This window comes from Sander lucioperca, chromosome 3, assembly GCF_008315115.2.
Source record: "Sander lucioperca isolate FBNREF2018 chromosome 3, SLUC_FBN_1.2, whole genome shotgun sequence".
Lineage (NCBI taxonomy): Eukaryota > Metazoa > Chordata > Actinopteri > Perciformes > Percidae > Sander > Sander lucioperca.
Genome location: NC_050175.1, coordinates 15300325 through 15318069, shown reverse-complemented (window position 1 = coordinate 15318069; position 17745 = coordinate 15300325). Strand labels below are relative to the sequence as shown.

Below are 17745 nucleotides of genomic sequence, written 5' to 3'. Positions count from 1 at the left end.
TGAATACTGCATCACGGTGTTGAGGGCTTAGTTGTAGGAAGATAGTTTGTATGGATCATACCATGTTAACTCAAGAACTTCTCAAAATCAACCCTTTAAAATTAACTATTTGCTGAGTTCAAGTGGCATTTTAGCATTTATACTATGTAAAATGACTACAATTGTATTTTTTGTCACTTTCTGTCATCAGTTTAACTTTTTGCTGTCCAGTTATTGACACACCTCCCCTCTCTGGCAGTGGTTTGCTCCTCACTCCAGCTGATCGGCCCAGGATTCCCCGGTGACTCTGCCTGTCGTTAGCTTTGACGGCTCCAATGTTTCAACGTCGATTTAAACTGCTTTAATTTTACGGAGTCAGTGGCCGCTCGTGTCGGCAAATCGTTCCTCGTCCAGTGAAACTCTGAGGGATAATCTGGACGGGTTATTGACTCTGTACTTGTCAAAGACAGGGGATCTGAACGCAAATACGAGGCCCTCACTCCATCCCCGGATTCACCTGCTACGCGAAGAGCCTCACACGGAAGACCGACATGGGGGACACGGGCAGCGAGGGCAGCAAGCCTCCGAGTAACGTTAACGTTGTGCCCCCGCGCTGCCCATGTGGTTTCTGGGGGTAAGGGCGAAAAACCTCTCAAATGTCTTCCTTGCAGATGGTTTCTCCCTCTGCCAACAGCTAGCAGAGTCGCTAGCCACTAACGTTAGCGTTAGCAGCTCAAACAGGGATGAGCTGCTTTTCTTGTTATTACCCCCTCCCCATTGTTTTGTAGCATTAGCTGCTAGCTAACACCAGCTGGCCTAGGTAACCTTCTCTGGTAGAGTTAGAGAGCAGGGTATGAGTGTAGGATAAGCCCTCCAGGTAATGTAACAGCTGCTACAGCGCTAATAAACTGGCTAGATTTAAAGTACTTATTAATGAAATAAAGCAGTTGGCTAGAGATACCACACAGGACAGTTGTTAAACCATCTGAACATGGGTGTAAACTAGGCACCGATGGTGTCATCAGTTCAAATTAGCTGTAAAGCAGGATGTGTGCTTATATACTGGCAAATAGTTGCACACATTGACACAGTATGTTAATTTTCTTAAGCACATCAATCATCATGAGAACATTTGATTTTGTCAAGTGTATTGGGGGACACATGTTAACTTTGCCCCGCTTAACAAAGTCATATGAACCCAAGATCGTAAGGTTTAGTGACGTGACATGACATGCACTTCAAAGACAGGTGTTTCTGTTACCAATCAATATCCTTTTAGTCTGCCAAAATAAATGTGAGGTTAATTAATACAGGCCCATAGGGCACATTAAATTGAGATTAATTTACATTTTGTTTACAATTTGCATTTCATGGGCTAACCGAACGGTTATCATGAGCCAAGTTTGGTACAAATATCCCACTCTAGATAGGGTTTGCTGTTCTAGCATGTTTACAAGTACACATTGGGTCTTCAATTTTCAGCTGAGTTGTAAAGGAGTAGAAGCAACCAGGCCAGTGAAGACTTCTTTTTTGGTCTAGTATAGGAATAGAATTGTTTGTTTTCTTTGCCCAGAATTATTTATATTAGCTACAGGAGCTGTCCTAGTGCACTAAAGTACCTATTTCACTATTTGCATTATTTAAGAAGTGATCTGCTTGGAGTTGACAGCTCACCCACTGACTGCAATGTCAATCACCAGAGACAGTATTTGTGATGATGACCCACTTGAGAGAGAGTTCACCGGGGTTCCAAATATTTGTCTGCACTCTGCACCAAAATCATGGCATCTCTGCGTCTTGTTACAGTATCAAAACTAAGCACTAAAAGTTCCACATTTGCTTACAAGATATTATATTATTGTGATCACCAGAAAATGAATCGTCAACATTTTTTTTAATATCTTTAGTGTTTTATATCTTTTAACACTAATGATGCAGTCCTGCAGCCCCTGTCAACACATAAAGTAAAAATATTTCAGTTTCACAAGTTTAAGGCCAACACTGACACTGGAAACCTGGGGGAAATTGAAGGACACAGAGGGCCCTATTTTAACGATCTAAGCGCACGGCGTGAAGTGCCTGGCGCAGGTGCGTTTAGGACGTGTCCAAATCCACTTTTGCTAGTTTGACGGCGGAAAAAAGGGTCCGTGCGCCGGGTGCATGGTTCAAAAGGGTTGTACTTAGTGTCTTCATTAATTCATAGGTGTGTTTTGGGCATAACATGCAATAAACCAATCAGTGTCATCTCCCATTTCTTTAAAAGCTAGGCGCGTTTGTACCTTGGCACATTGCTATTATGATGGTGGATTTGCATCACAATATTTTTATTTGTAATATTTTGCATGTTTGTGTACTGCTGCGCTTCCCTGTGTGTGTGTGTAACAAGCATAGTGTGCACGAGCCTAGGCGCATTTTACTAATTCGCTGTTAAAATAACAATGAAATTATTGAAACTATAAACTATTGACTTTAGACCAGGTTTTTGTTGGTCAATGGCGTGATTACTTCCCGCTGCCTCAAGATAGCAATATGCCAAGAATTCACCTGAACACACCTCCCTGTAAGACCAGCACACCCATGGGTGCAAAGATGGGCATAGGTGCATTTGCTATTTAAATGATGTGGGTGCTGGATGGGAAATTGACAACTGCGTCGGTCTTAAACTAGCAAAGACACTTCCGTCGGGCTTTGCGCTGCGCCAGGTGCAAGATAGGGCCCAGAGTGTTCAGTGCAAATTGTTGTTTCACTTAAAGACAAGATGGACAAACGGTTTACCAGGCTAATATTTAATATATCTGTACAGCATACACACATCCATTTATCTGTAACGCCCCTGGCAACATTCAAGGTGATACATTTACCAGTAATTAATGAGCACCTGAACATAATCCTAATACACATGATGCTGTCAGGTTTATATTTTCTGACTTTATTAGTTGATAGGATGTCTTATTACACAATTGACTTTGGATGGATTGATGTATATAGAGGGCACACTGATGGTGCTCTCAGATTTTGGCAAAAGAAAGCTGAATTTCTCAGCGGTATTAGGAGGGATCTTTGAAATGGGGCAGGCCATGTTGCCTGGTTATGATGGATTTCATATAGAAATCCAGCCCCTGAATTAGATTATCCTGCTTATAGGCTTTGTTGTGAACAGTTTGTGAGTCCTTGGATCACTGATAGGGCAGGAGGACTATTACATTATGTCACTGTGTTTGGGATGGAAAAAGTAGGCTTTGGTTGGAATCACCTTTGAGTTGTTTTGTATACTCCAGACTTGTCAGCAGGCATGATGATAACATTTGAAAGTTCCTTTAGGTTGTGTTATAGCATCATTGCACTCACTTCTCGTGTGGCTCTTTTTTACTTTCACATTAGAGGTCTTAACAGGTCCAACCATTTGTGCCCAAACCCAAAAAGACCCAGAAATATACAACCCCGAACTGAACTGGTCCCATCTATTATTTGAAAGCTGGGACCTGGACACAGAACCGAGAACCGAGAAATGTTGGACCAGATCGGCACTGATTTGACAGCTGATTGCTATTAACAAGTTAATCTTAATTTAAATGTTGTCAAAACAAAACTTTGAGTCTTACCTAATGTAACTTTAGTAGCCTTCTCCCCTGTGCCTGGCCATGATGATATAATCCAACCTCCTTGCCAAGAAGGCTGGTAAAATACATCCAGGTTATTCCTCTCTTGCTGATTGAAACAGCATGGTTAATCCACTCGTTATTTCCGCTTAAAAGTCCACTTGCCATCACTGTGATGGATCATGACAAACACGGCTCATTTAGAATCATCTTTGCAGTTTTGTTGCATCTAGCATAATAAAGATAACTTCAGCTGTATATCAGTATCATGATATGAGACTAGATATCGTCTTAGATTTTGGATATCGTAATATCGTAATATGACATAAGTGTTGTCTTTTCCTGGTTTTAAAGGCTGCATTACAGTAAAGTTCTGTCATTTTCTGAACTTACCAGACTGTTGTAACTGTTCTATTATTTGCCTTTACCCACTTAGTCATTCTATCCACATTACTGATGATTATTTATCAAAAATCTCATTGTGTGAATATTTTGTGGAAGCACCAATAGTCAACACTACAATATCGTTGCGGTATCGATATCGAGGTATTTGGTCAAAAATATCTTGATATTTGATTTTCTCCATATCACCCAGCACTACCTCAAACTTTGAAGAAGCACATTGAGGTGCACTATGTTTATTTATTTGATTAGGACAATGCATATTAATCAACATTTCTGTAAATGCGCCAGTGTTAGCCAGACGGCTAATTTCCAACTGTAGTCCTGGTTACGCAAACACGGGGAGAACCTGCAAACTCCACACAGAAAGGCCCTGCCTGGACAGGGGATCAAACTCTGCAGTGAGGGTGAAGTGCTATTCACTGATCCACCGTCCTGCCGTGTATGGTTGTGTTTGGTGCTCTGTGGCTCATAAACCATAATTGCATTTGACATTTAGCAAGAGATAAATGCTTGTTCTTCCTTTTGTTATTTGTCCCTGAGAGCGGAAGGCTGACAGAGGAGGCAAAGAAAGAAGGGGAAAGCAACGGTTTATTCACCTCTTTTGATCACTTTTTCTGGTATCAGAGAGGTTCTCTGCATCTCTTAATGATGATCTCGTCATGGATTGATGATCAATTATCTTGTGTGTGAGTGCTTTAGTCAAATTGAAATTTAGAAAGTAATTAGTAGAGAGTTGTACTGACCGTGGCTCCCCTCATGATATATATGCGTTATATTGCCCAAATATGCTGTGCATCATGTTCTGTGTTTTCTGTCTGAAGTACACTGTGTGGTATACATGAGAAAGAAATTGATTTCTTAAATCCATACTACTACATTATCAAACTATTGTAATGATTTCATATTAGCACAAAAGATGTATACCGCTGAAAAGTAATGACGATTGCTGTTGCCAAGGCTATAGAGAATTTCAGGATTAGTCAAGCAATTGCATTATCAATTAGTTTATTAATCAGCCCTATATTGCTATTCATAACAAAACTGTTTTAGATTAACAAAATTATTGAATGCATGGATTTTAACATGGAAGTTGCCATTTTGAATCTTTGATGGATGGAATGAGCTTGTGCTGCCCTTACAGTTTCTATTAAAGGGCCCATAAGCAAAGCAAAACTACATGTTCCGGGTGCAAATGTAGAACTGTAATGTACAATCTCTCCCTTGTTACATAGAGCACAGCTGAGCCCTTCTGTTTGTTTTGTTCCACATAGATATTTACAACCAAATGCTTGTGAATGCTCTCTATGAACAGACTTCTATCGCTATTTGTGAAGTTATTTTGCACTTTACTGCTCATGTCAGTAGTATTTAGTTGAACTTAATTCCCTTAAAACATTTATCACTCATCCATACTTTTGCTCTTTTGTGTCACTCAATTTGCATTACCAAGGCGATGGAGCCCATCTGCCTGTCTGTTCCAATCAGATATTCTCATTAGTAACAGCAGTGGGCCAACTATGAGATACACTGATTGTGTGCACTCTGTTCAAAATTCCCCCTAGCCTAACAAGCATGCAGCAGTTTATTTTCTGTATGTGCTTTTCTCATCCTTTCTCACCTCTTTTAGTTCCTAATTAATCTGTGATTTGATTAGGCCTACCTTCTGATTAATAAGGTTGACAACAGGATATGACTTGTTTACCTAGTATTGGCTTCCTCCCCTGGCTGTGTCTCATGATGAGGTTTCTTCTCTATCCTTGCTTCTTGCTTCCTCCTTTCTCTTTTATACCCAAGACCACACACCAGCATACTGACAGACAATTCTCAGGTTGACTGTAGCTGACCCTACATTTAGAAATGAGGACAACGGTGTGCAACGAAGTACCCAAAATAAATAGAATGTGACTGATAGCAGCGACCGTCACGCTCGATGCACAGACAGTAAGGACGAGGACTGGAGAGGAAATGAGAGGAGCCCTGTCACAGGACAGCTAGAGCCATCTGTTGTGATAGAGTTGTGCCACTGAAATCGGCAAGGCTTCGGTGATCAGTTCCATAACAACAGCTATATCAAAGATCTTAATCCATGTTTAAGAAGATAAAGTATGTTTAGAAGCTTTTATAGCTGGTAAAAAGGGCAAGTTAATGCGGTTTTAAATTTTTCTCCAGTTGTGCCTTGCTCAACTTCATCAGTCCAGCTGAGTGGTTGTCATGTTAGCTGTGTGTACGTTACATACATGTACATACACAGGCGAGAGGCCACACATTTCTTTTTTGGAAATCAACAGTTTGTTTGCAAAACTGAGCCAACTTGTTCCACCAAACTGACATTTTCAACCCCACTGCTACTACATTGTACAGAATCAATGTTTGTTGGTCAAAAACAACTGACCATTACCTATTACTATTTAATTATGTTACTACTACCGATAACTAAACTATAGGTCTAATTAAATTCCTGACAGATCTATGTAGAAAGTCACAAAAAGAATAAATGAAAATCTAACTTTAAATCAATAGAATTGTTCTAATTATATTTAACAGACAGGCACCAGCAGGTGACTTTCATTCAGCTCATATAAGCAGAGTGGCACGAAGAATCCAAAACATAAGTCTCCAAAGATTCTCTGTGTTTCGAAAAGTTCAAAGACACAGAAATGCTCTGACACAACATTGGTTTATCAAGTGTCCATGGTTACCATGTTGCTCTACAGTTAACAATTACCGGTAACAATAAGACTCATCTGATTGAATGGTAATATTGAAAAAATGGCTCCTAGCTAGTCTGCTATTTAGACCGCCATGTGTATGTATGTAGACAGCCTCGTACATAGCATGGCAGCTTTGGGTGAGTAATTTAATACTATAGCCTGGATCACACTCTTTATCTTGAATTGTTTCCTCACCAGCATCCCAAATGAGAAATAAAGTCTCAGCCTGGGACTTGGGTTCATGGAAACATGTTGCTACTCTTGCTGCGTGGAGACCCACCAGCAAAAGGCAGAGTTTTTTTTTGTTGTTGCATCCCACTCAATATTTTTTTGAAACTCTTATACAAACCTTTTGATTAACACATTTGCTTTCTTTGTGTTCTTTTCCTCAGGTCTAGCAAAACTATGAATCTCTGCTCAAAATGTTTTGCAGGTAGGTGCTTGTTCTTCTATGTGCTTGTTTATTCGACTTATCTTGTGTCTAAAGGTCTTTTCAGAGGGGGAGTGATTGTTGCACTGGCCTCGGTATTCATTTTCAATGAGAGGCGAGCGGGCTGGTAGAAATCTGACCCGTGGAACTGTTGCGTTCGTGCTCGTCACACGCCCACCCACTGCAAGTGTTGAATTGTCTTGAACGTTTCCCTGCGCGAGCGACGCGCAGTGCAAGTCAGTGAACAAAAGACTGATTCTTGCTGTTTGTGATTTCCCTAAAATGTTTTCTAAACAGGACATAGACAGTGGGGCTTTTGCTTGTCAGATGGCACAAGACTGGATTTATCGGGTGATGTCACTTTTGGACTTAAATGAGGCTATAGAATTACGACTATGCTAACTTAGCTAACTTTAGCTATCAATAATAACAGTCTGTGGTTAATAAAGACTAGGATTGTCACTATTTGCTATTAATAGACCTGTGATTAGGGATATATGATACCACAGTCAGCTAATGTCATCAGTTGATACAGTAGTGCACATAATCCCTGTGGTTACCACACATTATTCGCCCGCCGTTTACTCGCCTGAAAAGACCTTAACCTCGCCTGAAAAGACCTTAACATACCCCGTTTGTGTCAGGGAGGGGGGGTTAAAAAATGTCTCCACTCTTGTAGCTGTTCTGGAAAGGCCTTGGAAGTGACAAAAGTGGAGAAAGTCTGAGAAAGAAAGTGCAGTGTTATGTTCACCCCTAACTTCCTAATACTACCTTGTGGGACCTTTGCTCAAGTCTCATCATCATATTTTGTCCCCTCCCACTCAGTTCACTCTAGTTCATCATCTGTCAAAATCAGTGCCAGAGATAGGAGTAGAAAACTACGTCCATTTAAAAAAACGATTCAAACCAAATGTTAGTGTACCACCGTTTCTAAATGAAATTGTGCATCATACAATAATGTACCTGATGGATGTACACACGTCAAACCATTTGACTTTGTTTTTCATAGACATTCAGAAGAAACAGACAGACAATGATTGTGCCCCAAAGGCCTCCTCAAGCTCCAGCAGCAGCAGCAGCAGCCAAGCAGACATCTTCTGTAATGAAACAAACGGCAGCATTAGTCACTCACTGATGTCGATGCCTAACACATCAGAAGACCCTTCGCCAGGAGAGACGGGAGTGCCATCCCTCTCTGCTCAGGACGGTAAGACAGCAGTTAATCAGTAAGAAATTAAATGTTTTCTTTTCAGATCATATGATTTAGGGCCAGGGTCTCTTATTTCAGATGAGTGACTGTATCTCTGCTTTTTTTTTCTTTGAACCTATTAGAACCTAGTGGAGCTCTCCCACTCTGAAGTGTAGAACTTAAAGTCTACGTAATGTGGTCGTGTTTGGTTTGTAATGCTTGCCCTACACGTTGAAGTCATTTATGCGTAATCTTCTGCAAATTAAGACGTGTGTTTGAATGTACAATCTCTAAATTGAGTAGTTAAAACAAGAGTATTATAGCTTCTCGTCCAGGGCACCTTTCTGCAGAAGACTGCTACTAGCTTCTACCAGCAGCAGCTGCGGTGCCCCTGCCCTGGCTATATTTGTCCCCATGGCACAGATAGAGAGTATGATAGGAAAGGGTATCCATTCAAAAGTGAAGGTTTTAAGAGGACACCTACAATTGCCAGTTCATCGGTCATTGCTATACAGTGACAAGGTTATTTGTGGAGGCCGATCCAGGACAGGACAAAAAAAATGGCTATCAAATAGATGTGTGGAACTATCCTGGTCCTCTGTTACAGCAGCCAGGAGCCTTTTAGTACAATACACAAGTACCTGATTATTGCTGATTTTTTTTGATTTAAAAAAAGAAGCCCCTCATGGAACTGGCTCTTAATTCACCCACAAACTGACAAACTCATTCGTTCGTATTTATTCATTCACGCACCATCAACCTAGTTAAAACTTAATCTTAAATCCAACAATTAAGTTTAGTAAAGAACCCTCTAAAATGAATGACTGAATACTCATCTCCCTCAGTTAACTGTTTGACTGATGCTAATACATTTCACGGTACTAGCACTGAAGCAATGACATTTTTAATTGAAAATTAATCTGCAACTATTTTGAAATTGATTAACAGATTTTTTACTAGCAAAAATGGCAACAGCTATTTTTAATTGTTAGGTTTTTCTCTTTTCTCTGTTTTTGTAATATTGCAAACTGAAAAAAAAATCTTCTGTTGGATGGACCAAACAAGAAATCTCAAGACCTCACCACGGGAGTTTAGAACATTGTTACATTGATATTGACATTTTATAGACCAATGGATTAATCAATTAATCAAGAACACAGTTAGCAGATTAATTGATAATGAAAGTAATTTTTTTTTTTTAGTTGTAGCTCTACATTTTATGTAGTGACTTGAAATGTTTTTTGTTTTGGTAGATGGTATCTTTTTTTTTCTCCAGTTAGCCGTGTCTTGGCTGGTTTCAGTCTGCACACATGCTCACTGCAGTCTCTCCTTCACAAATATCTATCACAGTTTCTGTAAAAAAAAGAAGCTCACAGCATAATAAAGGATACCACACACCCCAGTCACGGTCTTTATCTTGCTACCATGTGGAAAGCGTTACCACAGTAACCGGGCAACCACCAGAACACTCTCCAACAGCTTCTGTCCTCAGGCTGTTATGATTATAAACTATGTTCCTTTTAGGGCAACCTAACACATGACCTAATCTGTCAATCAGTTGCGGTTTACCAGTTTTTTATACAGTTGTTTGGCTTCCGTATTTAGTTTGATTTTCTCACTGTATCTCTTTTCAGAAGTATCCAGCACAGACACGGCCTTCAGTTCACTCTCCACTCCCACAAAACGCTCCTTTGAGTCAGGTATGCCTCAGCTCTACCATTGCAATGTCCATAATTGTGTTTTGCACTGTGTGCTTGTCATGTCCACCTAAGGACTTGGAGAGTGAGAACCATTAGCATCAACACCATTGGATTGATCCAAAATAGCCAGGTTAATTTTACTTCCAGTGGAAACAGCAGAGGGAAGGATCAAAATGGTAAAAGTCACACAGAAAGGAGCAGTGTAGCTCAGTAATTAGCACTGTAACATCTAGGGTTGGGTACCGAACTCTGTACTTTTTTGGGTAACGACCGAATTACGTTGGTACTACCGTGGACCGATTCACGCTAAATCAAACGGTGCCAAATTTCGGTACCTGAGAGCGAGTAAGCGCAAGTTGATAGAGAGCAGGGTCACACACATACACACACACACACGCAGGTGCGGACAGCGCAAACTACGTTGTCTCTGCAGTTTTGTTTAAGTCACAGTGAGTCACGGCAATGCCCGTAAAGCGGTTGCAAGTGTGGTTACACTTTTCAAACTTCCAGCAGACAGCGTTCGCTGCGATATAATATTAATGGCGAGCTGAAAGCGGTCGCGGTGCTGTTGACGTTACACTTCCTCTGAGACAAGCAGGCACAACGGTGGTTTGTATGCCCTGGTGACTGACTGACAGGCTGAGGTTGTAAGGCAAGGCAACTTTTATTTCTACAGCACATTTCAGCAACAAGGTAGTTCAAAGTGATTTACATAAAACACAAGGCAAGGCAAGGCAGCTTTATTTGTATAGCACATTTCAGCAACAGGGCCATTCAAAGTGACAGACTGACAGAGATTAAACATGGAGCATGCGTGGAGCTGGTGTAGACCCTACGGGCTTACATTATAAGCAGCACTGATTAAATTAATCTGAACGATTGTCTAAAACACTGCACACTCTCCTTTTATTGTGCTTTCGCCCTTAGGTGACACAACATGCTGCACTCACACAGGTGAAAACTAGAACATGACAATTGCAGAGTAGGCAAAGCTCAGCGATGGTATGTGAACATGTTGATTCCTTCCCTAATGCTCATGTGAGCACGGACAGCATCATTTAAACCTTGTGCTATGGCTGAGTTGACATTTCACTTTTTAGTCTCTCTAAATGTATTTATTTAAGTATAAAGCCTGGATACACTTTTGTTCAACCAATTATACTCTTAAATCAGTTCATTGTTCACATTTTTTATTTCATGAAAAATAAATAAAAAATTGCAAGTTGTTAATGGTTCAGCCAGAGTAAATTGGCGAGATTTATCAGGATAACAAAAGGCTGGCACAACATGCACTTGCACATGTACAGACACACATGCTCTCGCACATATAGGGATCGATGGGGCAGGTTAGGGGGATCTGGCTGCTCAGCTTGGCCTAGTTCTCAGAGATTTATTGAGCACTGATCAGCATTCGGCCGGGCCAGGGAAGAAGTCTGCAGGATTGATGAGAAAAGCTGAGTTGAAATTCTAGCCGACCAGTGGAACTCGCTACATGCTCTCCCTGTCTCAGGTGCTGGACTGAATGTAATCTAATGCAGGAGAATCATTAATCTCCAAAGCACCTTTCTATTTAACACAAAGAGTTTTTTTTTGTTTCAGCGGGCCATCATCTGTTCTCTCCCAGTTTAAATCAAAGTTGTTATGGAGCTTATTATTGGAGGTCTTAAGTTTTCTCTTGAAAGTCTAGTCAACGCTGCTGTCCTTGACTCACAGGAGATGAATGCTTTTTGGATTAATCTGTAGGTAGGGGGACTAATAAAAGTTGGAGAAGGTTTGGCTGTAAGTATATTGGTAGATTCATTATTTAAAACCATTTCTTGCAAGTCTATTAACCTTCACATGCTTTTGTGTCTATCCACAACAGATTTCTTCATAGTTATCTATTTGCCCAATAGAAATAGAATAAATATGTCTGTTGAGCTATCAAGGTTTTATTTTTACATTTTTGGCTCCAGACTTCCAGTTTTTTACAGCATTAACAGTACATCCAGGAACTCCTGCTCTGTGTTTTCTTAATTTTGTGAAAAATGTTAAATATGAAAAATAATTTATGGAGTTGGAGTTATGGAGCACAGCGACTGCAACTCACGGCCTAATTTTTCTCTTTATTTTTGCTTATACGCGTCTCCAGCCTCAGAGTCAGAAAGCGATGTTTCCCCCGAAAAGCGAGCAAGAGTGGGTGATGTACCAGAGGGTGAGGAGTCTTCATCGTCGTCTTTGTCTGCATCACCATCATCCTCGTCTCGCAGCGGCTCTAAACAGCGGAGCCGCAAACGTTGCCATCGCTGCCAAACCAAACTGGAGCTGGTTCAGCAAGAGCTTGGTTCCTGTCGCTGTGGTACGATGATACAACTCTACACACATTAACATACACAAGAACATATCATTTAACCCACAACCAGATATATGCCAATAACTATACACGCAAAGGCCCACTCACACACAGAAGGCCATACGCATTAAGTAGTGGTAGCTATTATTTAAGACCTTTGTCCTGCATGTGCATGAGGAAATAAATGACTTTATCATTGTTTAATACAATACATGTTTTTTTTGTGTTGTTTAACAAGTTTTTAATGGCCTCCTAAATACATAAAAGCATGTTGGTTATCTTAATTTTACATCCAGTGCAGTGAAATACATTTACTACCTGAGCATGTGTTTGTGTGTTGACGGAAATGTCGATGACCAGAGTGCCTTTGCTAGCCTTGGGGGACCATTACAGAAAGCCTGAATGTTTCACATTGCACATAAAACATAAGCCAATTACCACAAACACTAATGCAGTTTAAAGCAATACTTGGCTTGCTAATTAACTTGTTTGCATACAAATTAAAGAACTTAAAAAGTCACAGCTCTTCGCTGCTTAAAGACCATCTGCTTAAACCCACGCAATAATTTCTAAATTGGAAATTGACTTGCCTTTTTTTCCACCAGGCGCTGCTTAATGCATGGGCCATCCATCCTTAATAGTCCAATGCTTACTATGAAAACAAGCTTTACACAGACTGAAGGGGAAATGGTGGCAATTACAGTGATTTCTGACTACTGCTGTAATTGCAGATTACTTTGCTAATGGTTCTGCAGAATGTCTTACAGTGTAAGCCAAGAAGGTCTGATAATTAGCTGAAAGCATAAACGCTTTTCAGATAGTGAATGGGATGAAAATAGAGTTCCGGTGGATGATCTGATCCATTGTTGTCACACTCAGTGCGTTTACATGCAGTTTAAAAAAACGATTATATTCGGGTTAAGGCAATACCCTGATTTCTCAAACGCCATGTAAACACCTTACCCCGGTTACCAACTACCCCGTAGTTCTCATAACCCGGTTAACAGAGGTAAGTAGAGCGTAACCGGAGTATCCCTGCATGCATACACCTTAACCAGGCTACGACCGGTTTTACTGCCTCTCCCCATTCTGCTTGAGTGGTTTTTGAACCGGAAATAATCAGTCAGTGCTGCGAGTAGCTGTCGTTGCTATGACACCATACAACAAAACAGAAATCGGCAGAAAGATGCCGATGCCCGCCGAGGCAGCAGCGAAGTCCGATAGATGGCTAAACCGATTGCCGGATTGTCAACGCTGTGTTTCGGCAAAAAAGTGGAGGGGCCGAGCAACCCGAGCAGCGGCTGATGCGGAATGTGTAAATGAAACTTTAAGTTGTTAAATTTTACTTATTGAAAGGCCAATACGTGTAATGTTGACATAGGTCAACTGGAAGAAAAAGCCAGTTGTGTGTTGGCAGAGCGTCACCTACGGTACCGGAGGTAGAGTTACTCCTGTCATTCTCCCCATTCCTCCCCGCTCATGTATACGGGGAGAACTGGCATAACCAGGTTATTCACTAACTGGGTTATACCCCGGTTTACTGCTGTGCATGTAAACGCACTGACTCTGTAGACTTCTGCTGTTACACAGTGACTATAATATTCATCTGACTAGGTGTTAGTATGACACGAAGTGAAGGCACAGGAACTTAAAAAGCTAATTAGATCATACAGGTTCTCCTCTGAGATCCAACACAAGCACAAGTGCCAGGCAGGAATAAGTATGTGCCACAACCTTATTCCTGCCTGGCACGTTCCCCTGTCTTTCACTCTGCAAGCAATGGTCCTAATATTAGAGAAACACTACAATACCTTTTCCAGTACCAGTAACCTTTTTTGCTGATCCAGGAAGCTACTATAGGTTGAGTAAGTAACCATTCAGTCATACGGTACATTATAATCACACAATGGCTGCAATCTATTTGGTCTTGCTAGCATGCTGTTGTGTGCACGTTGTGCAGCGGCAGGGATAGTAAAAAGCACTTATTAACATAATTAGCCTGTTAATTAATGTCTTTACTACAACAGCTGGTTATGTTTAAAGGATATCTGGTGTGTGTGTGTGTGTGTGTGTGTGTGTGTGTGTGTGTGTGTGTGTGTGTGTGTGTGTGTGTGTGTGTGTGTGTGTGTGTGTGTGTGTGTGTGTGTGTGTGTGTGTGTGTGTGCACGCGCGCGTGCGTGTCTCTGCCTTTTTAAGCTACTCTCATGAAATTGCTTCTTTTTTTTTTTTTTTCAATTTTACCTTGGGTAGAATACATTTTTTTCCTCCCAGCTCATTGATGTTTTAACACTCCGCTCGATTCACAGTTCAGTTACAAAAACAAGTCAACTAGGTGGAAACGTTTTGATATGCCCCCCCCTCCCTCCTTTTGGGCAGTGACTAGCGGTCCATCCATTTTAAAAGCCTACACATATTACACCACTTTCTCCGTTCCACTCCATTTGCGTGCGCTGTAATCACAGAGGTTTTAATTGCGTAGCAACCAGCTGTCAAACTGGGCTTTTAATCAGCGCTCATTGAATGCCAGCAGTGTTATTATGTGTATTAATGAATGAATTTAAGACGATGAGAGCTAACGAGCTTCTCTGAGCTTAACGAGCCTCCTCCAGTGGCAGGGCCTTTTGTTGAGAGCGCTACAGTAGAGACAGAGAGTCAATGAGAGAGATGAGGGTTGTCTGCCTTTGTTGAATGGAGTCAAAGGAGGAAGCTATCGACTAGAATGTCTTCTCTGGTAACAAGACCTTTTACAAAGGCATGGTTGCAAAGCAATAAATATTATCTGCTCTTGGCCATTTAAAAAGACTTGTATATTTAAAGAGATCTTTATCCACCTGTATTGGCTTCGATAGTGTTTTCAAGTAATTAGCTTCTAGAGATGCATGATTAATCTACTGTGCATCTATTTTACTATGTTCTTTTGCATTCTGTGTCCTGTATTTTTATTCAGGTTGTTCTGAGTTTCAACAGTCGCAGTGATATTTGTACATTTGCTGATCTTGGCAAATTAACCACTCTCCCTCTCGTGCACCCATACCCCTCACCCACTCTCCAGGTTATGTCTTCTGCATGCTCCATCGGCTCCCAGAGCAACATGAGTGTCTGTTTGACCACCTGGGCCGTGGTCGCCAGGAGGCTGTCCTAAAGATGGTCAAGCTCGACCGCAAGGTGGGCCGCTCATGCCAGCGCATCGGAGAAGAGTGCTCCTGAGCGGCTGTTCCCTCCGAAGAATCTCGGCTTTCAGACGGTGTCTTAGCACCAACAGGGATCCGATTTTTTTATTTTGTTCTCTTTTTTTTTTTTTTCAAGATTTTTTGCAGGTTTTTTGGATACAAACCTCCATCCTTTTTCTTTTAAATTATGCTCGCTCTTTTAAATCCCACTGTTACCCATATCCTGGTTGTTTTCAGCTTCTGTTGGCTTGATCATATCCCTGCTGCTAAGATGCCTTTTGGAAAATCCACACCCAGAAATGACAGAACAATAAAGAGCAAAGGAAATATACAATTTCTTCACTTTTTTGCAAGCTCCTGACTACACAAGTGTGAGCAGAGTAAGAACGAATAAAAGGATGGCGAGAAGAAATACAATGCTTTATACAAATGTTTATCCCGGAAGCCAGTCTAAGACTATACCCTTTACCTCAAAAAAGAAAGACGAGGAGGAGAAAAGGATGCTTATCCTTTGTGTACACTTCTGCTTTGGCGCTGTTTATAGACTGTGCTCTTTACCTCAAAATCAGACAGAGCTCCTTTGTACACTGCGCCAAGCATGGATTTTGTGACGCAAAACGAGCAAGCCAGTCTCAGTTTAAGTCAGTGTCTCTAACCCCTCTGGCCGTCCACTACCCCTAATCCTTTAGAAACACCTGTTAATCATCCACCTCAGGTTATCAGGATATCAAAATACAATCTTCACCCCTCCCCTCATCAACTTGCATCCTTCTTTTTCCCTGTACAGGACCCCTTTTTACTCTTTTGTTTGTTTTAAGATTGAGGTGGCCATTGTGGACGATGAAACTGGGGTGATCCTGTAAGTCCAAATTCAGAACTTGCAGTGTAAGCCGGACTCGAACACATTATGCTGGTGGGAGCGAGCTGGTTGTCCATGGACAGGCCCTGGATCTCACACAGATCTGTCTTCAACGTTGGGATGTGATTGATCGAGACTTAATTAGTCGCAGATTTTCGCTGTCTTCCTCTCTTCATCCCCTTATTCCCTCTCCACACATCTGTTTTTAGCAACATGTGGCTTATGTGTGCTGGATTCGTCCAAACTTCAGGAAGACGATATTTACAGGACATGACGTACATCAAAGTGTGTGTATGATTTGTGACTGGACCTGAAACGTCTGTAAAAGTCTAGAGATTTGTGGGCAATGCAAATAAACATACTCTCTCTCACACCTTTATGTTGTTATATGTGCTCAGCTGTTCACCTTGAGCACAAGCAGGCAAGATCAACCGTTGCTGTACAACTTGAGTTTGGACTGAAGCTGAGATGGCAGTGTCACTCAGAGGTTCCTGCTTAAGATGAATGATGGTTGTTATAATTCAGGTTTCTCATACTGTTTTAGACCTTCATTTCAAATCTCCACATCTTAAAGGTACTTTGATAAGACTATTCTTTGGTTTTCAGTACTTTAATGTCCTTTGTTTTCATTTCCAGCTTGCACGATGAGCTCACATGCATTCTCCTCCTTCCATTCTCCTGCCTTTCATTTTCCTTTTCTCATCTTTCCCCTTATTGATTGCTCTATTTTTCCTTATTTCAACCTCTCTGCCTCTCCCCCCCCCTCCTCCTTTCTTGCTGTAGAGAAGAGAGGTGGTGGCTGGGGTGAGCAGAGTGCTGAAAGTTAAAATCAGCAAATAATTACTTTCCTGGTATAATGTTTTCCTGGTGGACTATAGAAGGAATGAACAGAAATGCATAATGAATGAATATTCTGTATCTTAAAAAAAAAACCTTATTTAACCCCTTTTTGCTTCTCACTTACACTTTAGTGTAGAGCTGCTTTTTTTGGTTGTAATGTGGTTATAAAATGGGAAGATAAACGTGGAAAATTCTATATTTTTGTTTCCATTGTTTTACTTTATGATTCCCCGTTCCAACGTTTTCTTTTACTGAGAAAGAATAAACTGGATAAGAATAAGTGTGAACATCTCTAGTGTGCTTATTGACATGATGGATGAAAAGATGAACCCACTCTGGTTTGATTTTGTAGTTGCACTCTGCAAGAGGAAATTTAGGGGTGGAATGAGCTTATATACATGTCCAAGCCTTCTTGCACCATGATGCTGGCTCTCTGCCATATCCAGACATGCTGCTAATTTCTTGCAGTGCTGTAAACATCTGTTTACTGCTCACAGAGGGCTGCCTTAAAGCTACTCTCATTTACTTAAC

General features: G+C 41.0%; 1 protein-coding gene across 5 annotated transcripts; it reads left to right on the top strand.

Annotated features, from left to right (window-relative positions):
* The first annotated feature begins 211 nt into the window (after nt 1-211).
* Nucleotides 212-17495, top strand: LOC116060594 (AN1-type zinc finger protein 3-like). 5 transcript variants are annotated; one of them, XM_035999347.1, is made up of 6 exons: nt 212-613; nt 7087-7127; nt 8134-8331; nt 9951-10013; nt 12151-12351; nt 15398-17495. In XM_035999347.1, the coding sequence occupies exons 1-6, from the start codon at nt 531-533 to the stop codon at nt 15550-15552; spliced, it is 741 nt and encodes a 246-aa protein (XP_035855240.1). In that variant the 5' UTR covers nt 212-530; the 3' UTR covers nt 15553-17495. The 5 variants fall into 5 exon arrangements, with proteins under 5 accessions (XP_035855240.1, XP_031170105.1, XP_035855239.1 ...); XM_031314245.2 differs by having other exon boundaries at nt 214-613; nt 12145-12351; XM_035999346.1 differs by having other exon boundaries at nt 215-613; nt 9948-10013.
* Nucleotides 17496-17745: the final 250 nt, after the last annotated feature.